We start from the raw sequence: 26,683 nt of genomic DNA, 5'->3' as shown, positions 1-26,683 counted from the left end.
TTTTGACAAATAATTAGCAGTGTGATCCTGCCCTAGGAGTGCAGGTGAGGCATGGCTAGGAAGAAAAGGAGGAAGAGGAGGCAGATGCCAACATTCTCCTGGGAGCCTCCATCATCAGCCTGAGCTGGAGCGCTTGGGGAGATTGGCAAAGCCGGTGGCCTGTGGCATAGCCATTTTCTAACGGGGAACAGAGACACCAACCTCACTGGTCTCTAACTTCCTCCACAGAATCAGTGCTGCCCTAGACATACAGACCCTGTGGGCTGAGATGTCCCCTGGTTCAGCAGGGGCTGACTCTGTTAGGTCACCTGAGTGCCTTTCTGTGCCCCTGGGTGCTGCATCTTGCTTGCAGATGACATGGGAGTTGGCAGGTCCCGGTGGTTAGGATGATGGGTGAGGGAACACCGAGCCTGGGTGTGGGGTGGCCGGTGTGGTCTACTGAAGGCTCTGGCAGCATCCTGACGAGGGCATAAGCACATAAAGAGGGGGCTTCTGTCTGCACTGGGCTCCCCGCCCAGACCAGGGCCTGTGTGCCACATGGCCTGGATGGGGCTGCAGAGAGTACCAAGGATGGGGCACATCTCAGGACCCGGCCGTCCTTCCCTAGCCCCAGCAGTGTGACCAAGCGCATGGGGTGTTTACACTGACCCACGCTCCTTCCCCTTTCTCAGACAGAACACTCACTTTCATATCATCCTTCGATGCCGATGGCGTGGCAAGGGCGTTCGGCCTTAAAAGACCTCAGTGTTAACTTCACATGGGCTTCCACAGCTTAAACAGGAAAATGCTTGCAAGAGGGGTCACAGCGAGCATGCTTTGCCCAGAGCCCAGTTCCTGTAGCTTTATGCATCTCCTTCCATCGTCTTCCTGTCATAAGCCTGTCTTAGGTCCTAGGAGTGAAGGGCCTAGTTCAACAGACCAAGAAGCTCAGGGCTTTCTGGGAGCCTTCAGAGGCACCTGGCCTAGAAACGTGCTTCTTGGGATTGGGCCGGCCTGCGGCTTCAAAGCAGGAGTCCCTTCCCTGTGTGCTGGAGAGCTGAAAGCAGCTGCTACTTAGAGGTCACAGTTCAGCCTGGTGGAAGTTCGTGGGACAGGTGACTTTACTCCTGTTGTACAGGTGTGGGACCTGTGACATGCCCAGCTGGGTGACCACAGAGCTTGGACTTTGGCTTGGGTTTCTAATTCCTGGGCCAGTGTGTATTCACTTTGAGTAACGACACAGTGTGAGGCTCGAGGACAGTACTGTGACCATTGCTCTTCTGGAATGGCTCTTGTCGGAGGGCATAAATGTTGAAAGCTGCTGGATTTCGGTATTCAGGCGTTTCGATCACAGAGACTCTCCTCAGTGATACTTTTTGGCCTTGCCCAGTGACTGTCCCCTGGGATGGAGGCCCTCCACCCCCACCCCAGTCAGGAGGAGCCAGAAGATTCCACATCTGGAGCCCACTGTTCCTCCCCAGGTCCTGCTTTCACAGGGAGGAAGCCTTTGCTTCTGGACAGTTTGGAATGGAATTGGCCAGCGGTCTGCTTGTCAGCTGTGGGAGTCCAGCCCACACTGCAGCTATGGGGAATCAAGTAACAGGCTCCAGGACTAGGCAGATACTGTGTGCTCAGCACTGTGCCAGACGCTTGGGGAGGGCAGCGGGGCCCTTCCTGCAGGCACTTGCAGACCAGGTGGGGACGCACGATGAGGCACAGGACAAGATAAACGGTGGTTTCACCATCTATAGGCCGGGCTGGCTGCACACTGATTCTATAATGTCTGACATTAAAAATGCTTGATACGCCAGTCGCGGTGGCTCAAGCCTGTAATCCCAGCACTTTGGGAGGCCAAGGTGGGTGGATCACCTGAGGTCAGAAGTTCAAGAACAGCCTGACCAACATGCAGAAACTCCATCTCTACTAAAATACAAAAAATTAGCCGGGCCTGGTGGCGTATGCCTGTAATCTCAGCTGCTCAGGAGGCTGAGGCAGGAGAATTGCTTGAACCCAGGAGGCAGAGGTTGCAGTGAGCCAAGATTGCGCCATTCCACTCCAGCCTAGGCAACAAGAGCAAAACTCCGTCTCAAAAAAAAAAAAAAGCTTATTATGAGTTTACTATTAAACTCTTAAGCCTAGGTGGCAAAAAAAGATTATATACATAGTAGGGGAAGGGAAAATGGCTTCCCTCCACCCTTCTAGGGAGGAGGGCTTTGACTGGGCTACAAATTAAATTGAAATGACAGATTAACGGGAAAAAAAACGTATTTAATTATATACGTATGCACAGAAATCCCACCAAGTATGAGATTCGAAGAAAGACGGGATGATTGAAGCTTAATAGCATCTGGAGCTACAGAAAGGAAAAGGGGATTGGGGTTCCTGCGGGTGGTAGAGACAAGTTATAGGAGGGTGACAGAGAGGAGATGATGAATAAAGGTCCTCTTGTTATGCAGATAAAAATCTCTCGGGTGATAGAAGTTGTCAGGAACAGCCCTCTTCTTTATAGATACTTTTACTAATGTAGATTTCCCTGAGAGGTGGAAGTTTCTAGGCCAGGCAGTGTGGCTCATGCCTGTAATCCCAATGCTTTGGGAGGTTGAGGCAGGAGGATCATTTGAGCCCAGGAGTTTGAGACCAGCCTAGGCAACATAGTGAGACCCCGTCTAACAAAAAATTAAAAAATTAGCTGGGTGTGGTGGCCCATGCCTGTTAGTCCTAACTACTCAGGAGGCTGAGGCAGGAAGATTGCTTGAGCCCAGGAGATCGAGGCTGCAATGAGCTATGATCATGTCACTGCACTCTGCCTGGGCAGCAGAGCCAGACCTTGTCTCTTTAAAAAAAAGGGAAATTTCTTTTATAAAAGGGCAGCTTTTCAGAGCTACTCTGTGTCTGCAGTTTCTCGGAATAACCAACTCAAAATATAAAATATGCCAAAGTATATTTTGGGGTGGCATATTCTGGTCTCAAACAGTCATATTTTAGGGTGGTGTGTCCTGAGCCCCAAGTGTGTGTGTGTGTGTGTGTATGTGTGTGTGTGTGTGTGTGTGTGTGTATATATATATATATATATATATAAAGTAATTAAGTGCTAATGGAACACAGTGCCAGACATTGAGAGAAGGACAGCGTGGTAACATAGGGACATCTTGGAGGAGGGCTGGAGCCGTGGGATTGAAATAGTTTTTTTAGTCTCAGAATCCTTTATTCAAGTGGTGTTTTAGGCTCAGTTGGTTTATAAGACAGGTAAGCAAGGGGAAGGGGAGCCTAGGCTTGCCTACTCTATCCCCAGCCCCGACTGCCAGCAGCCTCCCCCCAGCTTCCCCCAGGAGTCACAGCGTTCTGGTGAGGCTGTGGCCACAGCTTCGATTCCCCCTGGCTCTGAGGGCCCCAGAATGTCACCCACCAGTCCTGATGGCATGCCAGGGCTCCGCCAGGCTTCCTGAAGAAATGGGCTAAGCATTGATAGGTGGGTGAGGAGAAGCAGCTACCCGTTGCAGTGGACAGGATGGAGAGGGGGCCTGTGCTCCTTAGTCAGAAGAGCAGCTGAGTTGCTCCTTCTGAGGGAGTGGAGTTGTTTGCTGATCCCTGTTGGAAGTGGGAGAAAGTTCTGCAGTGAACTAGAGGCAAGCCAGCAGAGGCACAGATAACCACATCCTGACATCAGGAAGGCTGTCTTAGAGGGGGTTGTGCACAGCCCCCATGGGGATACAGAAAGCCAGAGGGCGACATCTGGTTAGTTGCTGGCTGAATGTCAGAGGGGAAAGGGTGATCTCAGCAGAGGCTACAGCAGAAGCACAGCACGGATGAGTCCGGGAGCCTGTTCCGAGGCTCAGGGAGCTGCTAATACCCATGTGATCAGTGTACCAGCGCCCAAGGTCATGGGGAGGATGGCAGGAAGGGAGGGTAGAGCCAGAGTGGGAAGGCTGTGAAGGCCATACAGAGGCACAGAAGGTGAGGACCACAGGTCAGGGTTCTTTGTGGAAGAAAATCCCTCTGGCAGCGCTCACCTGCCAGCCCAAGGAAATCTCAGGAGCAAATCTGGATCCTCCCAGGATCCTGGAGTGAAAGATCAGACCAGAGTGACTGGTGGAGCACTTGCCCCAGCCCAGAAAGGATGTGGTCGGGTTGAGAAAATCCGCTCTGGGCCACTCATGCTAATGGAATGTCAGCAGCTGCAAAGGTACAGCCTGCCTTTGGTAGAACTTACTGTGATGCCAGCTCAGTTTTCATCCACTTCTTTGCCAGGCACATGGTGTGGTTGGGTCTGCCCTAGACCCATTCCGGCCCTCAAAGATGAAGAAAATGAGAAGGGGGCTCTGGCAGAGAGAAGTGTGATGCCTGCAGAGGGCCCGGGGAATGCAGCAGGGCTGGCCTGCCCAGGGAGCTGTCCCCAGGAACCAGCCCAGCCCAGGGGACTTGGCTGACTGAGGGAGGGGCTTTCCCACCTCACTGACACCTGCTGCTTCAACCAGCTGCCCCACCCTCCACACCGGAGCCTCTTCTCTCTCCCTGACTCCCAGCCAAGTCCCACTCCACCCTGCTTTTCACCAAACACCAGCTCCAGCAAGACCCCTTTCCTGTTTCTTCCCCTGTACTGAGTCTGATCCAAAACTTCAGCCCTTGATTCTCTGGGCAATGTGTCATTTATAGCGCTCTAATTGTTGTCTCGAAGGCAGCCATTGTGTTTTCTTCTTCATATTCTGAAAGCACAGGCCCCTGATACTTAGGGAGTGTTGGATCCTTTGCAAACCTGCGGAAGGAGAGTACAGTGGCAAGACCAGTTGTCCCCAGCAGTTGCCCACTGGGGTCATTCCTACTCAGGGCTGTGTCCTGCCAGCTGTGCACTCAGGTCCGTGCAGTCCATGCTAGGGGGATCCCGGTTTCTGCCCTTGGGACCTGATAGGCAAGCCAGGTGGTCGTTAGTTATGTTCCAAGATGGGTGCAGGGCATCCTAAGAATTGGGAGAGGTGGGATTTAAAGCCAGGCTTGGGATGGATGAAAATGAAGAGGAGAGGTGGTATCTGGGGGGCAAACCGTGTGCAGGGTCAGGAAAGGCATTTTGGGGATGCAGTGAGGAAGAAAAATACTTGTCCAGAAATCCCCTCTTCTGAAAATCCTGGGGCAAATTCCACCCTCTTCATTCTCTACCAAGTTGCAATCTAAGAGACAAAGTATGGAAAGATGGGCAGAGAGTAAGGACATCAGAGGGCTTCATGAAGCTGGGAACCCAGGTCTTAGGGCAGAGGCCCAGCTGAGAGAGAAGATCAGAGGGGCAACTGCCAGGGGCAGGCCTGGCCTCACCGGGTGGCAGCCTTCGCAGTCTGGGTGGGGACCCTCCGATGGAGCAGGCCTGTGTGCTGCCCTCAGGTGGGCTGGTAGAACCTCCGGGCAGTGATCAAGTGCAGGCCCTGACAGTACCGTGGTCTTGCTCATCAGTGATATTGAGAAGAAGGGGCCTCACTACTCACCACTGGTGAGAACCGGGAGGTGCTGCCGTCTGGCCCTCGGTGGTTCAAACTCTTCACAGGCTGCCCAGGCAGCTGGTGTGTGTTGGTACTGCTGGCAGTACCAGGGTGAAAATATGACTGGACTTCCATACTGGTTGCTGTATAGCCACTGCCTGGACCCCTCCAGAACCCCCAGACCTCCCCAGCATCTGAAGGGCCAACACCAGTCACAGCAGGGCCTCCAGGGCTCCACCCCAGCTCTTGATGAGCAAGTGTCATGACTGGCCTGTGAGAAGCATTCTGGCTGTGCCTGCTGTGTCCAGGGTAGAGGGAGGGAGCCAGCCATCCCCGCTGAGGTCCTGCCTCCAGGTGGAACCAGCTCTTCTTCTCAACCACTCTAAGGGCCACTCCCCACACTGGTCTTACCTCAGAGGACTTTAGGTTTTCAGGTCGAAAGAAATTCTGAAGTTGCTTGCTCTCATTGCACAGTAACTGTCCCTAAATGGTGATTGAAAAGGATTTCACGTCACTTTAATCCTATGGATTATATAAGGGGAGCTGGCTATTTTGGGAAATCCAAGGAAGAATCCTTTGATAAAGCATAACACCGCCTTCTTTGTGTATCTCCAGGGTCAGGAAGCAAACTTTGCAGTTCCACTTAGGAGGTGTTGCTTGGGCACCTATACTGTTGTGGCTGGCAAGGTGGGAAGTGGAGCTCTGTCCTTAGGGGACCTCCTTGCCAGTTCCTTGCTCTACCTTCACTCACAGATTCTAAGTCACTGTCTGGATGGGTCTCTTATCCAAGATCCCGTGCTGGGCCCTGTGGGGAAGGTGAGTGTAAGCCTGGTCCCACGATCAGTAGGCACAGGGCGTTGCTTAGTGGAGGATGTGAGTAGGAAGAGCAAACCGAGCAAGACCGGGACTCACAGAACAGTGCTTCAGAGATGGGCAGGATGGCACATGGTCAGGGGACACGGGGCATCAGCAGTGTGGGCACTGACAATGCTTCATGGAGTGCTTCATGCTTTGGCAGCAAAGATGGGGAGAAACTGAGGCACACAGAGAAAGCAAGCGGTCCAGGGGCATGGCAGAGGCTGCTGCCCTCATGACTCTGCTTTCTGCGAGTTAGGGAGGTGAGCATGTGGGGCCGCCCTGGTGGGGCAGGATCCCCAGGTGAAAGTGGACCCTCGCTGGGGTGTGCTGATGGCCACTCTCCCTCCCCACAGCCTGATGTTCACCAAGGTGAAGCTGGAGCAGGTGCTGAAAGGCCCAGAGGAAGCCCTCGTGACCTGCAGACAAATGCTGAGGCTGTGGCAGACCCTGTACAGCTTCTCCCAGCTGGGGTGAGTGGCCGTCATTGTCTCTTGGGTTGCCAGAGGGTGGTTGCCAGGGCAACAATCCACAGCTGGGTGGCCACCATGCCTGCCAAGATGGGGAGGAGAGTGAGGCTTTTGAATGAGCGTGGAACTTCCTGCCCACAGAGCTTTCACATCCATAGTCCAATTTGAACCTCCTGACAGTCCTCTATGAAGTACATAGAGACCCTACGTAGGACATTGAGGTTCAGAGTGGTAAGAAGGAAGAGAAATCATTCTTGAGCACTGGAGCTGGGTGCTGGGCTTGTTCCTTTATCTTACACCTCAGCTGCTTATAGCTTATGCATTATCAGATTTTATTCCCAGCCCAGTGAGGAAACTCAGACACAGAGACTTTATGTATAGCTTACCAGAATCACTCGCCTGGTAAGTGGTAGTGCTGGGACTTGAACTTGGGTCTCCTGAGTTCCAGCGCATGGAGCCTGTCACTTCTTTCCTCATTCCATTTGGAGGCTAGAAGAGGAGGAGGAGGTGGACTCCTGAAGGGCCACCCCTTCTTCCCTAGTCACCCACAGTCTTCATGCCTCCTGTCTCCTGCTGGAGACCCTGGCCTGGGACCTGGGTCTTTCATGGGCCAGAGCAGGGCACTCTTGTCCAGGCTGAATCTGCAGGAAGTCTTTGCTCAAACCCAATGGGATGCCTAGGCTTAGCCTATGTGGCCCAAAGGGAAAGTGGGCCTCCTTCAGGTCAGGAGCCCTGCCTCTTCCTGATCCTCTTGTCCTTCTTTGGGATAGCTGGCTGTGTCATCTCCCTGAGGCCTCAGGGGACCCCAGTCTGGTGTATATTTGTGTTTTCACAGAGACTTTAGGAGCCCAGAAGGCTTCCAGACTCCCCAGAGGAACATCTGTAACAGTGAAATTTACAGAGGAGGGTAATCAGACAGAGTAAAACACCTTGGGCAAAGTCAGCCCTCACTTTTCAGGCCTGGGAGACCAGGGCAGAGGAGGACCAGTGGGTGGAAGCTGCCGGAAGGAGGCTCTGGGGTTGAGGGACTTTTCAGAATGAGAATTTGAAGCCACCTGGCAGCTGGATGCATGAAGCCAAGGGCCACACTCTGGGTGAAGGGACCTGCATTCCGATGGCCTTGTTTTCCTGCTCACTGGCTGTGGCCGCACAAGCAGGTGCACAACCCGGCTCCCCTCCTGCAAGGGGGTTGCCCCAGAGCTGGCCGCTCTGTTCCTGCATCCTTATCTGGATGGCTGCTTGTCTCTTCCTCCAAGTGGTCAGTCGTGGTGGGATCCCTCTGAGCTGCAGCCTTGTCTCCCAGCATTGAAGACCTGGCCTATGCCTCCCTTGGAGCAGCAGAACTACAGGGCTGGGGCTTGTCACAACGGGAAGCCCCTAAGCACCTCTCCTTGGCTGCCCCAAACTAGATTTTATAAGCCCTGGTTTCTGATCTGTGGCCCCAAGTTTAGAAAAGAATCCTCCCTGTCTCCTGGGAAAGCCAGGAGGATATTGGATCCAGGCTCCTGGTCCAGATAGCCCTGCCCTACACTGAGGGTAGAATCTAGTTTGGGGTAGCCAAGGATTAAGACCACAGCCTGCAGGTCTGGCCTAGCAGACCTTCACTATCAGCCGCACCTTCCACTGAACTCCCTGACCCCCTTCCTCTGCTCTGCCTGGGCCAGCCCCACACTGCTGGTCTCATGTTCTAATTGCCCCTCAGGCCCTGTCCAGATGCCCCTCCTTCATGGAGCCACCAACCACCCAGCCTCTAAAATGCTTCATTCAACCCTCTCATGTGGGTTTTTGCTAACTGCTCAACTTGAACGGTCCCTTCTCCCCATCTGGGCTGTAAGGTTCTTCAAGGTAGGGACCATGCTGTACATTGGCCTAGAACCAAGTGTAGTCCTGGAGATGGACTCTTTGTGGAGCCCTAGGAAAGGCCCCTTCACGGGATGGGAGAAAGAGTAGGATGGGAAGCTGCACCCAGCCCTGCTCCATGCCAGCCCTGCACCAGGATCTGCCCATGTTGTCTCTTTTACTCCCCACGACCACCTTGTGTGATGGACATTCTCATGACCATTTTCAAGATGAGAAACCTAAGACTTAGAAAGGTCAAGTAGCATTGCCAAGGGTCACAAAGCTGAGAAAGGTGGCCCATGATTCCAGCCTAGTGTTTCTGGCTTTTTTGTTTTGTATTGTTTTTGTTTTTTTGAGACAGGGTCTTGCCCTGTTGCCCAGGCTGGAGTTCAGTGGCAGGATCACAGCTCACTGCAGCCTCTATCCCCTGGGCTTAAGCAATCCTCCTGCCTCAGCCTCCCAAATAGCTGGGACTGCAGGCACCCACCACCATGTCTGGTTAATTTAAACATTTTTTGTAGAGATGTGGTCATACTCTGTTATCCAAGCTGTTGTTGAACTCTTGCCCTCAGGTGATCCTCCTGCCTCAGCCTCCCAAAGTGCTGGGATTATGGGCATGAGCCTCCATGCCTGGCCTGTCTCTGGCTTTTTTGCACCACACTTTGTGCCTCCTGGGAATGGGAAGGGGTGGGAGAGGAAGGGAGCCAGCCCTGAGCCATTGTGGTTTTATAGATGGTTTCCTCTGATGCCCACTAAAATTCCCAGGCCCGAGTTGAAGCCAGGGTGAGCCTGAGTTACGATGGCAAGGACACCCCTGGTATTCATTGTGGGATCATCATCTTGGTGCTTCTCTGAAGGAAAGAAACCTTCTTGCCCAGGCTTGGCCTGCCTCCTCCTCTCCTGTGCCTTCTGCTTCTATTCTCTAAGTTTCCCCAGTCAACAGGGTCAAAGGTTGTGGGCTTCCTCGGCAGTGGGAATGTGCTGGCTGGGGCTGCTTGTGCCCCAGGATGGCCACGGCGGGCTTAAGCTGGAGGCTATTTCCTGGCTCCCCGCTGCCCCCACTCTGTGAAAAGAGGAACCCCTCCCCCCACCAGCAGTATAGCAGCAGGGATCTGGGAAATTGGGGACAAGGGTTGGGGGACAAGATGGGATCTCCAGGGGCTACCCCTGGAGATCTGCCACCCCAGGGGCCTCCGCTGGCTCTTCTGGGGACCCCCTGGCAGCCCAAGGAATGGAAGCCTGAGGCAGGGGGTGATATCCGGGCCCTTTTTCCATAGGGGTTTGGGGGTTGCAGCACTTCTAGTGCCCTATGAAGACCAGGCTTTCCTTGGCAGTCAGTCCACAGTCCCCACTCTCTGCCTGGCACTCTGCTGGATGTTGCTCCCCCTGGCCTGGGGAGCTTCTGGCCTTACCCACTTCAGAGAAGATAGTAGGGAGTGTGGGAGAGTTTCCAGGTCTCAGCCTGTGTGGTATGCGACCCACGTTGATCCCTCCTGCCTCTCTAGTGATGTTGGTGACTTCAGCTCTGTCTTTGGGCCTGAACCCACAGCCCCAGAGCCTGCCTGGAGTGAGGCTGTCCCATTCTCCCTGCCAGTCCTTGTGATGCTGGCCCTCTACCTCACTGGGCCCTGTGATGCTAGCCCTCTACCTTACCGGACCCTGGCCCTCTTTTGCCTTCCAGAGGCCTAGAAAAGGATGGCAGCTTCGGTGAGGGCCTCACCATGAAGAAGCAGAGTGGCATGCACCTGACTTTGCCTGATGCCCATGATGCAGACTCTGGTAAGAACGAGCTCCTTGGGCAGCTGTGTGCATGGACCCACAGCTCACACTCCCAGCTTGAGAGCACCAACACGGGGAGGGGCCGGGCCCTCTCCCAGCCGGGCCAAGCCCACCACTGGCTCCTTGCCAGCTCGGGCAACTTCTAGGGCTGATCTTGGCTCTGGGTAGGGGCTGGCTGCTGGTCCCACAGTGGGCAGTGGGCAGGGGAGGAACCCTGCCTCCTGCATGGGGGTGAAGAAAGAGGAGCCTGGCTGAAAAGGTGGCTGTAGAGCACAGAAACCGTTTCCCCTTAGGCTCAAGCCAGAGGCCACAGTCCACGTAATGTCCTTGGCAGATCAAGTCAAATAGAAAGGAATGGACTGAGCTCTTTACAATTCTAAGCTGAAAGCAGACTCTTTTCTGGAAAAACTCATCCTGAAACCCATGGCTTGTGAAATTCAAATGAGTTCAGGAACTGCAGACTTACATTTTTTAACTGAGGACCTGCTTAAAGCAGAACACCTTCATCAAAAACACAAGAATTAGTCATGGGAAAGAAAGTGTGAGTGGAGTTGTATTTAGTGGAATTGCTCAGTTTTTTCACTTCTGTAGACATGAGCCTTTCTGTGGACAAAGCCTTGCACCTTTGTTGTCAAGTGACAGAGTTGATTTCAGAAGCCAAACCTAGCACCCAACTTTAGAGGCACATCTCAGGGGTGTATGGCTGTATGCAGAGCTTCTGTCTCCCAGGAGGGAATGGTTAAGGGAGGGGAGAATGTTAGCTCCCTTGCAATTAAAGAAGGAAGAATCATGAACAAAGTTATTAGGACTCCAGGTACACTTGTCTCATAAACTGAAGTCATCCGTGGTTTGCCCTGAGGTCTCCTGAGTTTATTGGAGCCTTTATTGCGTCTGTGACAGAGAGAGAGAAAGTGCTCACATTTCACCTGCATGGGAATTATAAATGTCAACAGCTTATATATCCTGAACCGGAGCCCATGTCACCCAGAACTGCCACTGAGAGAGGTTTTCCAGAGGGCAGTGTTCTGACTTGAGCTGCTATCCAGTCCTTCACAGCACAGCCTTGAATGGGTACCTTTCTACAAACAAATGAGAATATGCACTTGTGAAAACAGAAAGTGAAAATAGCCAAGGGAAGAAAAGAAAAATCATTCCTAATTTCACCACTTAGACCTTAATAAATGGCCTTTCAGACTTTTTTCCATGCCCATATTTCTTTTTTATAAAAATGTGGTCCTATTCTTTTGTAACTTGCTTGTTTTCACCTAACTATATAGTGCGAACATCTTTCTACATTGATATCTGTATTTGTATTTTGTTATTTTAATGACCGCAGAGTCTGGGATGATTATACCCCCACTTATTTTTAATCAATCCCTATTGTTGGACACTGAGGTTATTTCTGTTGTGTTCACGTAAAGAGCATCTTTGCTGACATTATTGTTTTCCTAGGAATAGATCCTAGTGGGATCTCTGCCTGATTTTCCTCCAAAGAGCTCCCCTCCCCAGCTGTGGGTGAGAGGACATAGTGGGCCCTCCGTAGTGGGTCTGTGAGCTGCTTTCTGGCTGCCCAGCCGCACCACCCTACCCTGATTCAGGGTGCCCTGTCTCCCCATGGTGCTGGGCAATGACTGCTCGTGGGGCCTGCAACGTGTGGACCTCTGACCACTGCTCGGCTCGTGCCCTCTTGCTCTGCAGGATCCCGGCGGGCTTCGTCCATCGCCGCCTCCCGGCTGGAGGAGGCCATGTCAGAGCTGACTATGCCCTCTTCGGTCCTGAAGCAGGGCCCCATGCAGCTGTGGACCACGCTGGAACAGATCTGGCTGCAGGCTGGTGAGTGCCCTGGTCCCAGTGACACACACAGCCTGTCTGCAGGCCACCCATGCTCTCAGAGCCCTGTCCTGGAGAAGGGAGTGTGGGGAGGTGGGGACACCTTGCTAGGCCCACGCGGGTTACAGAGTCCTCGCCTCTGGCTGTGGGTATCCTTCTCTGCCCAGTGGAGATGGTGTCTGCCTTCCTGCCTGGGAGAGCTTCTCTGGCAGCAAGCCCAAACGTGAGAGGATTGGAGGTCCTGAGAGGCCACACAGATGGACAGTTGTCTCAGTCTCAAAAACAGGCTTCAAACCCTGGAGAGCTCAGAGAGGGGAGGTGTGGAGGCCCCAAGAAAGAGAGGGCTGGGGGTAGAATTCATTGAAGATGGAGGAAAGACTGGTAACTTTGAGGTTGCCATTCAGGTGACAGTCCCTCTTGGTAACTAAGTGATACCATTGCCACCAGGCATCTGAAGGCCAGCCAGTGTTGGGGAGGCAGGCTGTAGGAAGCCTGGCTCCAGAGTTCCACAGACCTGGGTTCTGAAAGCAGCCCACAGCTGGCTAGCCCTGATCTGAAACGAGCCAATGTGTGACACAGTCAGGGTGGCCATTACAAGTGCTCAGCAAAAGGTGTTTGGCTTCCGTCTCGTCCATGGCAGTCATGGTGGAGGAAGAGGCAGCATGGCCGCATGGACAGCGAGTGTCCTAACACCGGCTTATGAATGCCCGGGAGGGACTCGCTGCCAAGAGTTTTGAAAATTTACCCTGACAGTAGTGTGAGAGGTAGATCAGAGTGGAAAGAGAGAGAGCCAAAGCCAAAGATGACAAGTGCCTGAATGAAATAAAATGGCAGCAGAAGACAGAGGAGGAGGGTAGGCTAAATGAACCCCTAAAGTACCCCAGGCCAACACACCCCCTTGGCCTAGAGCTGCCCACGTGAAGTTCTGGGCCCAGGAGTACCTCTTGCATTTTCTCTGATTACCCTCCTCTCTGCTCCTTCTCCATCATGGGGGTGTGCTGTTGTCCCCAGGGGGGGAGTTGGAGAAGAAACCGAAAGTTGATGATCTGTTACTGGGACATGGGGATTTGGTAAGTCAGAGTCCGAATATGCTTGTTAGCTGAGAATCTAAGGTTTCCCACTGCATGTTCCTCACATACGGACACATTAGTATGCAGTACGCCCCCACTCTCCCCACTGTAGGTTCTGAATCTGCAAAAAACATTGGATAGGATTCACAGGAAGGCTAGACATGGGAGCACTTTAACAATGCAGAAACTGTCCCAGTTAGCATCTCAGGGTCCCTTCGGATGCTGGGGGTGGGCGGAGGCTGCACTTGCTCCACAGTCAGCTTGTTGGGTCTTAAGTAGGAAGAGGGATGTTGAAAAATCCAGAGGAATAATAAACAAGGCCTTGCCTTAGGCAAAGGTTCCCGTCGTCTTCTAAGATTCTAATGACTTCTAAGACTAAAATAATGACTTCCAACTTCCAAGGGGCCGCATGGAGCCCCAGCCCCCACAGATTCGCACCCATGATGCGAATCTTCACCAGCTTTAAGGAATGCAGCGTAACACAGTGATCAGATTCTGCAGTTGTGGGTTGCCTGTACCAGAGCTCCCAGGCCTTTGTTTGAATGATTTGCCTTGGTTTTTGGTGGGCCGGTTTTTGGTGGGGTTTTTTGTTTGTTTGTTTGGTTGGTTGGTTGGTTGGTTTTTTGAGGCAGAGTCTCACTCTGTGGCCCAGGCTGGAGTGCAGTGGTGCAATCTCAGCTCACTGCAACCTCCACCTCCCAGGTTCAAGTGATTCTCCCACCTCAGCCTCCTGAGTAGCTGGGACTACAGGTGTGTGCCACCATGCCCGGCTAATTTTTTTTGTATTTTTAGTACAGACAGGGTTTCACCAAGTTGGCCACACTGGTTTCGAGCTCCTCACCTCAGTGATCTGCCCGCCGTGGCCCACCAAAGTGCTGGGATTACAGGCGTGAGCCACTGCGCCCGGCCTGATTTGTCTTGTTTGTTTACTACCATCATCACAAGCTTGCTTGCAGTTCTCAGGTTGTATATTGCTTTATACTAGGGATGTTAGCATGTGCTGATAACTCCAAGTAAGGTTAAAGGCCCTCCTGAAGCCAGTAATTAGACATGGGAATGTCAAGAGAAACACATGCCTTTCAGTCATTTGCACATGAGCCTTTCTTCTTTGGTCATTGTCTTAGATATTCACTCCACAGAAGAGAACTCCGAGAACAGCATCTGAATGCTTTGAATGTGGCGCTGCATCAGGGTCAGGCAGTGTAGTATTAGGAGACCAGTTTGGGTGCATGTAGCAGATCCAAAATAGCAGTGTCTTGCACAAGGTGGGTGCTTATTTCTTTCTCATGTAACAGTTTACAGATGACAGCCTTGACTGGGACAGCGACTCTTCTGTCCCTAGGGTATCACTGTCGTCCATGTGGTCCAGGGTGGCTCTCTGCCACATTCACATTCCAAGGCAAACGATTTACAAGGAAGAAAGGCACCCCCTTCCCTATAAGGACATGTCCTGGAATTGGCACACATCACCTCCCCTCATGATCCATTGGCCAGAACTTAGTTATTTGACTGCCCCTAATTGCAGAGGGCTCTGGCAGATGTCATTATTCTGGGTGTCCCATTAAAAGTCAGGGGATCAGGCCGGGTGCGGTGGCTCATGCCCGTAATCCGAGCACTTTGGGAGGCCGAGGCAGGCAGACGACTTGAGCCCAGGAGTTCAAGACCAACCCAGGCAACATGGTAAAACCCCATCTCTACTAAAAATACAAAAAAATTATCTGGGCATGGTGGTGCATGCCTGTAGTCCCAGCTACTCTGGAGGCTGAGGTGGGAGGATCACTTGAGCCTAGGAAGTCGAGGCTGCAGTGAACTGAGACTGTGCCACTGCATGCCAGCCTGGGCAATGGGAGTGAGACCCTGTCTCAAAAAAAAAAAAAAAAAAGTCAGGGGATCTATCCTGCTAGAAGAAGGGGAGAATACACTGGTGACTGGTGCACAACCGCCACGGCCAGGAAAGGAACATGAGAAGGTGTCCTAGTTCTTTCATTCTGAGCATGAGAGAATTCCAGGGTAATTTGCACCCCCTGAGCCCTCTCCCCTCCCCTAGCTGCCATCATCACTAGCAAGCATCTACCAAGCACCTGTTGAATGGAGGGCTGCCAGGACCAGATCACCAGGGCAATGATCTCCCTAAACCGCCTCCCCCACCTGACCCAGGCTAAGAATACAATCAGCATCCCCCCGCCAAACCCTGCCTAATGACTCCACCAGCTGCAGCAAATTTGCAGGAAGGGAAAAAGATGCCTTGATCATTTTGGAAGGAGCTAATCCCCCTGGTTTGGTTCAAGATAAATTGCATCCCAATCTGTATGGCAGTAAGTTCCATCGTGAATTCACTCTTTGGTTGAATTCAAAGAGACTGTCGTAGCCTTCCTCTCTCAACTCTTGCCCTCCTCTCCTCCCTTCTTCAAGCCTCCTTCCAATTCCAGTCCAGTGCGAGAAGCTGATGAATGGTACCCACTTGAGAGACGGGCTGCAGGGCATTGCCTCTTGGGCAGCGGGTCTGTGTGAGAGTGGGAGAGGCACAGAGTCCCATAGATGCTCCAGGATCTGAGTGTTGAGAGAGGTGCTTTCCCTAAAAGCAAGAACTACCCCTTCATCCCCCATGACCCCCATGATCCCAGGTCACGGCTCTGGGAGCTGACAGTGGGCCAGAGCAGGAGACGCATGTAGGGAGAGTGCCCCTGCCCTGGAGGTCCAAGGGCTCATGGGCAGCTCTGAGCTTTCTCCAGGTTTAGGGGAAGCTGGCCTGAGTCTCATCTCCCCGATGCCAGACTCCTGTGGTCTGGTGCCGGTGCCCTGGCCCGCAGTTGGAGGCCACCCCAGGTGTCTCCTGGGCAGACTTGGGGGGCTGGGGTGGGGTGGGGTGGCCAGCACTGTGGCTGAAGCGGGTGTTCATGATGAAGCCATAGTCCAGGGAGAAGCTGGCGCTCACCCTTGGTCCTACATGCTCCTCTACTCTTTGTCATCCTTCCTGCCCCCTCCTGTCTTCATTCAGTGCCTTCTTCCCACGTCCTCCTCTTCCCTGGCTCCAGCTTTTTCTTCCCTCCTCCCAGCTTCCCGAGGCAGCGAGGCCACTCTCAGGACAGGCCCATGCAGCCCCTGACTGCCTTGTGCCCTCTAGGTCCCAGGGATGGAGGGTCTCAGACCAACCTGAGAACTCCCTGGAGACCTTTGGATTCCCTTTGTTGGCCTGGGCGTTCTCCATTCTAGCCCCCTTGATCTTCACTGTCCTTCCTCCCTTGCCCTCTCCCCACCTTCCTTCTTTTTCTGGGCATTCATATGCTCTGAGTGTCTGATGCTTATTTCCTTTGGGTCACCCAAATGGCCCCCACTGAGGGTCAAGGCTAGCCATGGTGAATTCTTTTGGGGGGACTAACCTATTTCTCTCCTGCCCTGTGGCTCACCTCTCTGAAGTCTGGGGGAGGGTCTCTGTAGGAAGCACACTCACCTGGAGAAGCCCTAAGAGGCCTTGGGGGTGGGCCCAGGCTCTCTGTACCCTGCTCATCAGCACAGGGCCAGCCTTCGGGCAAGGCCCTCCCTGCAAAGGGGGTGTGGAAATAGCCCATGGAAAGTGGGCCCATCCCCCTGTCCGGGGTGGGAGAGCCTCGGCTTTGGCAGGAAGACTGGAACCAGCTCTGGGTGCAGGGTTAGACCAGGATGCCTCAAAAAAATAATAAAAGGGCCTCTTGCAAAGCTCCAGGGAACAGATGTTTTCCATTTGTAGCCTGCGGAGAGAAAGCACAGAGGAGAGGGGGTGGAGAGAGATGGAGGGAAGAGGAGGAAAACCGGAGACAGACAAGCAAGAGAAGAGGTCAGGGGGTAGGCAGGAGGATGATGAGAGCAGAGGGAAAATCAGAAAGGGGAAGACAGCGTGAAGGAATGGAGGGGCCCCTTGACGCTGAGGGTGCAGCAGGGGCACCGTGTGCCCAAATCTCTGACCCCTCCCCCCATCTAGCCCCGTGTGCTGGATGATGACCTTGACGATGAAAATTCAAGGAAAATGTGGTGCCCTGGCCAGGGGATGCTGGGATGGGTGTGGGCACCACTGGGTCCTGGCAGCCACGGCCAGGCTGGGAAGGATCAGGGCCGTGGGTGGATGCGGCGCCCCAGGGCTACTGCAGCTATCTGACCATGGCTAGCAAAGCGTCCAGCAGGAGCCGAAGGCATCTGCTCAGGGACACTGAGACTAGCAAGGGGCGGTGCATTGTCACCCCAGACCTTTGGGCCTGTGTGCAGGTCAGAGGCCTACCCTGGAGGCTGGCCCTGCTGGGCACTGTCTGCCAGGCTGCCAGAAGCCTTCAGGAGGCTTCCCTGCTCGGGCTCTGGTCTGTGTCTTCTGGTTTCCTGTCTAACTGGGAATGGAGCCCATCAGTGGAGCAGCCCTAACGGTTCTTCAGGATGTGCTCTCTGGTGTATGGCCAGCCCAGCAAGGCCCTGGCCTCTGGAAGAACCAGGGCCCCGAGGCAAGAGGGATTGGGATTGGGTGGGGTACCCTCTAATTAAAATCTGTTGATGTGAATACACTATGAGGGGTCCCCAAGGGAGGAACAAGGGGCAGCCTCTGGAGACAGCGCAGCAAGTTGTAAACAGCTTCATGAGCTGTGCCAGGGCCAAGTAGACCAGGGGAGTGGGGAGCTTGACTCCTGGGCCCTCAGCTAAACTGAGCTTCTGGCGATGGAGGAAGCAGCCACCCTGCAAAAGTCACACCCACACACTTCCTTCTGCTTCTCCTCTCTCGTGACCCTGGGGATTCTGCCACAGTGGAGCCCAGCCCATCTTCCTTGTCTTCTTAGTCCAAAGGCCTCTGCAGCCTTCAGGCTCCAGCTCCAATGCCTCCTCCCTCAGGAAGACTTCCCTGACCACACCAGCAGCATCGACCTAGCCCCTCTTGAGTGCCCATAACACTCAGATGTGGCACTTGTCATTCCACTGTCCTGGTCTCTGAAGTGGTTTAGTGGCTCAGCTGCTCCCACTCCTGGCCCCACTCTTTCTCCTCCTTGTGGGGAGACCAGGCACATAGTCAGTACTCAATAGTTGTATGTTAAGCACTCAGTTATGAGGGCAGCCTGTTCAGATGCCCCAGCAGCAGCTCAACAGCAAAGCGGAGAGGGAGAGCTGAGGCTGAGAGAGCCAAATCTCTGACCCCTCCCCCTACCAGCCATCTGCCCCTGGGTTCAAAGACCCCATTTCCTCTGCTCTCTGCCTTGGGAACCTCCATTTCAGGCTGTCCCCAGGGACTAGAGCCCGCATTTCTCTCCCATATCCAGGAAGCCTGGCTTCTCTGTGTTTAATTCTCTGATCCTCCCAAGTTCTCATCTCCACTAGAGAAAAACCAGAGTCCTCTCACTCAGAAAGCGTTGTATTTTAGGATGTGGCAGGCTACTCGGGTTGCACAATGAACCTTAGGCAATGCTCGTGCTAAGTACCTCAGTGCCTGTGTTGCAGTCAAGGTTTTAGTTAGGCCTCTCCTGCTGCCTACTGGGACAGGAAGAGGGAATGTCTGGGCCTGGTTTCTCCACCTCTTTCTGGGAGCTTCCCTTGGGCATCTCTGTTCTCTATCCCACCCCAGACATAATCTGAACTAGGGTAACCTCAGCTGTCAGCTTTTGCTAGGCAGGGTTCTTGGCAAAACCACAAGTCAGACTCTGCTGGCCCTTCTGCGTTCCCCATCTGTGTCTTGATCCTTCTGTGCCTTCAGCATAGGCTCAGCCCCAGGAGTGGGCAGCCAAGCCTGGGGGCTGCTTTGGACAAAGTCTGAGTGCCCAGTGAGGCCGAAGAGCCGCGTCTCCTAAAGTGCCTGCCGTGGGGTGTGCCTGTGCCGCGTGGGTCTGCAATGTGTTTGTGTGGGCTGGCCTGGGTTGGAGAAACTGCGGCATTTCCTACTCCTCTGGTTGCAGGACAGATCCTCCCCTGCCTGCTGGCCCAAAGGGGTGTGTGTCTGCTTTGGAGGGAGGCCACAGAACTGCTTGGGAGTCCAGCCCTGGCTTTGCCCTTTCTCAGTGAGGGAATGGAGTGGGGTCCTAACCTCCTAAGCCTGCTTTTTTTTCCTTTTTTTTTTTTTTGAGATGGAGTCTCACTCTGTCGCCCAGGCTGGAGCACAGTGGCGCGATCGCAGCTCACCACAACCTCCGCCTCCCAGATTCAATCAACTCTCTGCCTCAGCCTCCCAAGTACCTGGGACCACAGGCACCCACCACCATGCCCAGCTAATTTTTTTGTATTTTTACTAGAGACGGGGTTTCACCATCCTGGCCAGGCTGCTCTTGAACTCCTGACCTCGTGATCTACCCGCCTTGGCCTCCCAAAGTGCTGGGACTACAGGCGTGAGCCTGTAGCCCAGCCACCTGCATTTTTTAAGTATGGATTATGATAGCACCTGCCTGCTTCCAAGACTTGCTGTCAGGATTAATGAGAAAATGTTTCCCAAACCTGGGGCTTGGCCCATCAGCTCTCCATCAGCGCAGGGGTGGTTTCTGTAGCTGTTACCAACACTGCCTGGTTTGTGCCCTCCTTTGCCCCTGAGCTTCTTCTCCCTCATCCTCCCACCCCATCCTTGGCAGGGTCATTTGGTTCTCCCTGGCTCTGAGCACACGCCTACCTTCAGTCAGCCCCTGCCTGGGAGACCAAGGGGCCCAAAGAGAGCTCCCTGGTCTGCTTCCATCCCCTTCTCCCTGGACATGCAATGAACAAAGTGAAGGAACACTGAAAAAGAGGCTGGAGTCACCTGAGCAAGCTCTTAGCTCAGGGGACGCCACATCCCCACGCGAGGTTCTGAAGTCAGACAGCCCAGTGCAAACCCTGTCTTCACCACTTACTCCCACTGTGGCCTTAGTCCCATGCCTTGACCCCTCTGTGCCCAGTTTTTGCCCCTCTAAAGTGGGGTAATAAAAGTACTTGTGCAAGGTGCGGTGGCTCATGCCTATAATCTCAGCATTTTGGGAGACTGAAGTGGGAGGATCTCTTGAGCCCAGGAGTTCAAGACCAGCCTGGGCAACATGGCGAAACCCCATCTCTACAAAAAAATACAAAAATTAGCTGGGCATGTTGGCACATGTCTGTAGTCCCAGCTACTCTGGAGACTGAGGTAGGAGGATTGCTTGAGCCCAAGAGGTCAAGGCTGCAGTGAGGCCAGGCACGGTGGCTCACGCTTGTAATCCTAGCATTTTGGGAGGCTAAGGTGGGCAGATCACTTGAGACCAGGAGTTCGAGACCAGCCTGAGCCCCTCTACCAAAAATACAAAAATTAGCCAGGCGTGGTGGTGCGTGCCTGTAACCCCAGCTATTCAGGAGGCTGAGACAGGAAAATCACTTGAACCCAGGGGGCAGAGGTTACAGTGAGCTGAGATCGCGCCACTGCACTGCAGCCTGGACAACAGACGGAAACTCTGTTTCTAAATAAATTAATTAATTTGTTTTTAAAAAAAGGCTGCAGTGAGCCATGGTCATACCACTGCACTCCAGCCTGGGTAACAAAGGAGACCCTGTCTCAAAAAAAACAAAAACAAACAAACAAAAAATGCTTGTTCTACAGGGTTTTTGTGAGCATTAACTGGGACGATCTTGGTGCCATTGACTGGCACTTAGCAAGGTGCCTGACACAGAGGAAGCACTCAGAAACCATTACCTAGTGTTCCCACTACATCCTATAGTCAGTGTGTCCCATGCTGTGATTTGGTGGGATAGAGTTTGTCACCTAAGACTAGTTCCCTGGCTCTGAGGATGCAGGGAGGGGGTCAGGATGCCTCTGACTCCCCACCACTCACACCTCCCACTGCCCTTCTGCTTTTGCAGCTGAGCTGTTCATGGAGCAGCAGCACCTCAAGGAAGCAGGTTTCTGCATCCAGGAGGCGGCGGGCCTCTTCCCCACTTCTCACTCAGTACTCTATATGCGGGGCCGGCTGGCTGAGGTGAAGGGCAACCTGGAGGAGGCCAAGCAGCTGTACAAGGAGGCGCTCACGGTGAACCCAGATGGCGTGCGCATCATGCATAGCCTGGTGAGTCAGAGCCCCCCGCGCTCCCACCACCTCCTCCCACAGCCTCAGGGCCCTTATCCCGCTTTGTCCCTCCTTGTCCCCATACTCCACTGCCTGCCTGTGCCTTGCTACTGCTGTTCCCTGGTGTCTAGGGGAGGGGGCTTCCCTCCTGCTCTGTTGGAAGAGACAGTTCTTGGGATACTTAGCCTTCTCTTGTAGACACAGGCCATTTCCCTTCAATCAGGGTCTGTGTTGATGACAAAATCTAGAAGGTTTGGTTGATACTCTTTGTGACTTCCTTTTGCTGTAGGTTTCCGCAAAGGGATCTAGCCCCAAAAGGCTCTCATTGTTAACCATCAGACCCTTGCCCTGAAGGCTAATCCAGACTCTAGGTGGTTACCAAAATGCTTTTCTTTCTGGGAGTCCCCAGACCCTCCCTGTCTCCTCCATTTCCAAGGAGTTCCACATCTCTTTGGTGGGATTCAGGGGGTTTTCTGGGGTGGGCTGTCATGTCAGACCTGACTTAAGCACACACTGAGAATGGTCCCTGGGGTGCTAAGAGGATCCAGTAGCCCCTGGTCCTCATTCATGGGCTCAGGACTTGGGTGTCCAGGGCACAGTGGCCTCCCTGTGGGAAGCTCAGAGGCTGGGGAGCAGGATGCTGATACTCTTGTCCTGGCCTTACCTCTACCTGGTGATCATGGGTAAATCAGCCACCTTCTCTGAACCTTAGTTTTAATTATCTGTCCGGTGGGTATCCTCTGGTCCAGGCAACATTTATTGAGCACCAGCTCTGACAGGTGATATACTAGACCCTATAGATGATCATTTTTTCCTGCTTTCCTTTGCTGCTTCCAGAGAACATGTATCCGGATAAATATAGTGATCTGGAAGCTTGCAAGCCTGCATCTGCACAAGTGATTTTTGAAGGATAATCTAGGAGCCCACAGTTAGCAACAATCTTTCCCTCTTAGGGTCTGGGTTCCACCTTGGATGTCCCCCTGTGAGAGAGTGTTAAGGAGAACAGCCATTAGGGTATCCCTGACGTCTTCTGGCACGTAGAGAGCACAGAGGCATCAGGAGAATGGCTCCAGATGGCTGAAGAGTTGGCATTGCCAAAAGGGGGCTGATTTGTCCGTGAGGAGAAGCTACAGGGAGTTAGATTTCAGCCATGTCAGGGAAAACGTTATAACTCTTAGCATAGTCTAGGCACATACTCAGTAATCATCTGGTGAGAGTGTTGCCGAGAGAATGCAACGTCATGGGGAGGAGCCAGACCAGGTCATCTTCATCAGGTCCTTTCCAACCTGACAGTCCTTGAAAAGGAAATACAACAGAAATTCCCAGCTCAGCTTTTACTCCCGCTGCCTGATTTCTATAGATTTCTAACTTAGGTCTGTGTGAATGTTCAGCCTCAAATGAAGAAAGCCCGTGCAGCCACCATACACCCTTGTCCATGTTCCTTCCCACATGGCTGCATTGCCTTCCAGTCAGCTCAGCAAATGTTTGCTTTCTGCAAGAGGCTTCCTCCTTCTTCCCTCAATTTAGACATTAGCTTCTCTGATAAATGCCTCGCCAGAGGTCACATCCAGAAACTTGATTAGGGCAGTGGGAGGGAGGGTGTGGGCTATATCATTGGGCCTGCAGCCAGGCAGAGATGTCTGCCTTCCACTGTGTTCACGGATATAAGCCTGCAGGCTCAGCCCTGAAAACCCAACAGAATCCAATAACAAGTACAATTTTGAAGTAACAGTGTACCATTTTTCATTTATGCTTATTATTGTTTGTAGCTATTTTCCTGAAATTGAAGCAGTTTCCAAGGGTAGGTTTCCATGGTAACTGAATAGCCGTCCAGAGTGGCTCCCTGCAGATGTTTCTGAAATGGTCCCTTTTTCCTTCCTGGGGTGCCTTGCTGATTTGATGAAATTAGAGCAAGTCAGAGCCAGGCCTGCCCTCTTTTAAAGTTACAAGCAACCAGAGGGGCAGTCGGCTTCTGCGTGGGCAGCCCATCCCGTCTACAGGCTCTGTTCCTGCCAGCATCCCACACATATGCATAAAGAATAGCAAATGTTCAGCCTGGGGAAGATTTGCTAAGCACTCATTTTCTAAAGACATTTGAACACTTTAGTGAGTCGATCTCAAGTGTTCCCAGATCTAAGTGTCTTCCCTGTGCTGGCCTGAGGCTCAGGACATCTGGGATCTAATCCTGGCTCTGGCCCTGATCCACTTGGGGGACTTAGGAAAAGACACATTTAACTTGCATGCTCCTGGTGTCCCCTTTTGTACATAATAATCCTCGTTCCTGGGCCATAGTGTTGTTCTAATCAAATGAGGTGATGCATGTGAAAGTGTAAATATCTGCAGTGCAATCCCAGAGATGGCAAAGCACAGCATGGAGTATCTCACCCCCCTTCAGTCCCTCACCAGTGTCAGACATTGCTAAGCAATCACAGCACCTTTTTCCCACTGAGCAAAGATGTGATCTTGGAATCTTTTTCAACGTGAAACAACATGATAGGAACGACTAGCTGTCATTCTAGGTCAGTTTCACATTTATGTAAGGGATTCATTGTAAAAATAGTAGAGGAAAGATGTCCATCAGTCATCTGAGCCTTTGTGAACTCTGGAGGTTGGTACAGCCTTAGATAATTACCAAGAGAGGAATGTGGAAGGTATCCCTGCTGTGGAGTCAGGGCGGGCTCCCAGGGAGGACACTCTGGCCTTACCATGCCACTGTGACTTTATGAGGACGTTGGCCTCTGATCAGTACAAGGGGAAGGAGAGCCTTCCCTCCCCTGAGGGCACAGCCACCCACAAGCCTGGGCTGGAGCGAGCCCTCTGAGGTCGTGGGTGAGTCCCACTCCCTGAGGTCTGGAAAGTGGTCGGTGGAGATATTCTTAGTGTGCTGTGTGGGTGCTGGGTTTGGCCCTGTAGTCCTTGGAGTGGGATTGGCAAGTGCCAAGAGGCTGAAGAAAGCCCACTGGGAGTTGAAGACTTTGCTCTTAGGGGCTGGGGACCCCATGTTTCTAAGAATATAAGCTTTGGCCAAGAGCAGATTCTCTACTCTCCCTGTCCCCCTGTCGGTGCCCTAGATGCAATAAGGGATGTTTCTGTGGTTCTAGCCCTGCTCTGGGTTCAGCTTAGGGTTTTCTATCCAGACCAGGCAGGAAGGAGATGCCACCTTGGCAGTTCTCTGCTGGGCAGGAGAACCAGCGGAATTTGTCCCAGGTTTGTCCATCAGGCTCTGGTCCTGCTGGCTGCCGTCTGTGCCAGGCTCAAGGATGGCCAGGGGCCTCCGGGAAACTGGCAAGCGTAGAAAGAAAAAGAAGTGTGCTCTCTGCAGTGGAAATGAAATCACAGGAGCAGGTCCTGACAGTCTGCCAGTGTGGTCCCAGACTTCTCTCCAGTAGCTGGAAATCCCACTCGGCTGGGGTATTCAGAACTGAATTCACTGGCAGAAAATTCTAGCCAAGAAGGGGAAGGCTGAACTTTGCCTGCCTGCCAATGGGGAAACGTGAGAAGGAAGGCAGAGGCCCTCCCAGAATGCGCAGGAGTCGCTGGTTGACACTGCTCTTCAGAGAGGGCTTCAAGGCTTGCCCAGGAAGGGACCCCCGGCAGCCTGCACTCCTCTTGGAGCTTATGTCTGCCCTGCCACCTCCCTGGATCCCCTCTGCACCAGGCACTTCCAAGGGCAGAAGAGGTACCTGAGGAAACCAGGGAGTCCCAACAGTGACTGGTGGAATGGTTGGGTCATTGAGAGCCCTCCCAGGAAGGGCGTTCCTTTGAAGTCACCTGACCTTCATGGTGGGAGGGTCATTGGTTGGTCATGAAGCTGAGATTAGAGCACCTCAGGGAATGACTGGCTTGACTTGGTTTCCCAGTGTAAGGAAGGAAAAAACAATTTTCCCTCTACCTTTCTGAGTTCTTAGCTGGGACCTTGGTAACAGGAGACAGATTAACAAGGAAAAACAAACAGAACTTTATTAACATGTATAAAATGTATTCATGGGAGATACTCAGGGAAAATGAGAAAAGCTTAAAGAAGTAGCTTAGAGGCCCAGCTCAGTGGCTCACGCCTGTAATCCCAGCACGTTGGGAGGCCGAGGCGGGCGGATCACGAGGTCAGGAGATCGAGACCATCCTGGCTAACACGGTGAAACCCCATCTCTACTAAAAATACAAAAAATTAGCCGGGCGTGGTGGTGGGCGCCTGTAGTCCCAGCTACTCGGGAAGCTGAGGCAGGAGAATGGCGTGAACCTGGGAGGCGGAGCTTGCAATGAGCCAAGATCGCGCCACTGCACTCCAGCCTGGGTGACAGAGCGAGACTCCGTCTCAAAAAGGAAAAAAAAGAGGTAGCTTACAACTGTGGCTTACATAGCATTTTCAACCAAGAGCATACAATTTAAAAGAAGCAATGAGACAAAGAAAAAGGACTTGGAGTCTCTGGGGATGGCAAATTGTGGGAAGACAAATCAATGGGAAACTAATGGTAGACAAAGGCCAGTTAGCAGCGCTTGTTATGTAGATTCCTTTGTGCCATCTCCAGGCTGATAAGGTTCTAACGTTGTCTTCTGTGATCAACCTTTGTCCTTCCTGGTTGAGAGGGGAGGAGGGACATCCTTATAAATTTATATCCTGCTTTTAGGCAAATAGGGGGAGGGCAGAGAGCTTTTCTTTTCTCTGCTTCTTCTCAGTTGCCTTCAGCTCAAAACAATCCTTATGCCCAAGTGACATATTTTGGGGTGGCATGTTCTGCTATCCTTCAGCAGCCCCTGAAGAAGGTCCTAGCCCTGGCCACAGAGCCACCCACTCTCCCTGCCCTCAGCTTGGCTAAGGAGAGTGTGGACACTTTGGTGCAGCTTGTCTGCACTGCAAGAGACAACTTGACACCCTCAAGCATGAGTGGACAAGCGAGGTGTCTGGGTGGCACTCTGCCCTCTTCTCCCAGGGGCAGACTCTGGAGAGGAGGAGTTTCCTGGTCCCTCCCCTTCCCCAGCCCCTCCCCTCCTCATGCTTTCTTCTTGGTGAGGGAGCTCCAGGCTCTCCAGAACCTCTCCCTGTCAGGCACCCCAGCAGTAGTGGGGAGATGGCTCTGCATGAGCTTTGGCTAATTTGGTAATTCCTGGGATGCAGTTACTGAAGCATTCCTGGCATGTGACCCAGCTTCTTCTCTCTCCAAATGCCCCTGGAAAGACAGGAAGACAGTGTTGTTATCTGCATTCCTCTTGATGACAGAGTGACGATGAATGATTTCCCTTTATTGGTTCCCTCTTGCTGCCAGTGTGGAGCAGGCCGCCTCATTCTTTAAGTGGGTTTGCAGGATCAAGAGCGTGGGTATGGCCTCAGAGCCTCTCATCCCTCACCCCAGGCTGTGGCATGAGGGGGCACATCTTAAGTCCCCAGAAGCTCCCTACCACCA

At 52.9% G+C, this 26,683-nt stretch overlaps 1 protein-coding gene across 8 annotated transcripts in view; it reads left to right on the top strand.

Moving 5' to 3' along the window:
- The window catches only part of TTC7A (tetratricopeptide repeat domain 7A), a 158,717-nt gene that overhangs the window by 122,868 nt on the left and 9,166 nt on the right, over positions 1 to 26,683 (top strand). For all 8 annotated transcript variants that reach the window (XM_055108008.1, XM_055108009.2, XM_034953071.3 and 5 more), the window contains 4 exons: positions 6,656 to 6,772; positions 10,290 to 10,387; positions 12,086 to 12,220; positions 21,082 to 21,284. In XM_055108008.1, the coding sequence (XP_054963983.1) occupies positions 6,656 to 6,772; positions 10,290 to 10,387; positions 12,086 to 12,220; positions 21,082 to 21,284 (553 nt within the window). The remainder of the gene's footprint in view (positions 1 to 6,655; positions 6,773 to 10,289; positions 10,388 to 12,085; positions 12,221 to 21,081; positions 21,285 to 26,683) is intronic.

This window comes from Pan paniscus, chromosome 12, assembly GCF_029289425.2.
Source record: "Pan paniscus chromosome 12, NHGRI_mPanPan1-v2.0_pri, whole genome shotgun sequence".
Taxonomy (NCBI): domain Eukaryota; kingdom Metazoa; phylum Chordata; class Mammalia; order Primates; family Hominidae; genus Pan; species Pan paniscus.
The sequence above is the reverse complement of the archived record's forward strand: the minus strand, read 5'-3'. Positions and strand labels throughout refer to the sequence as shown.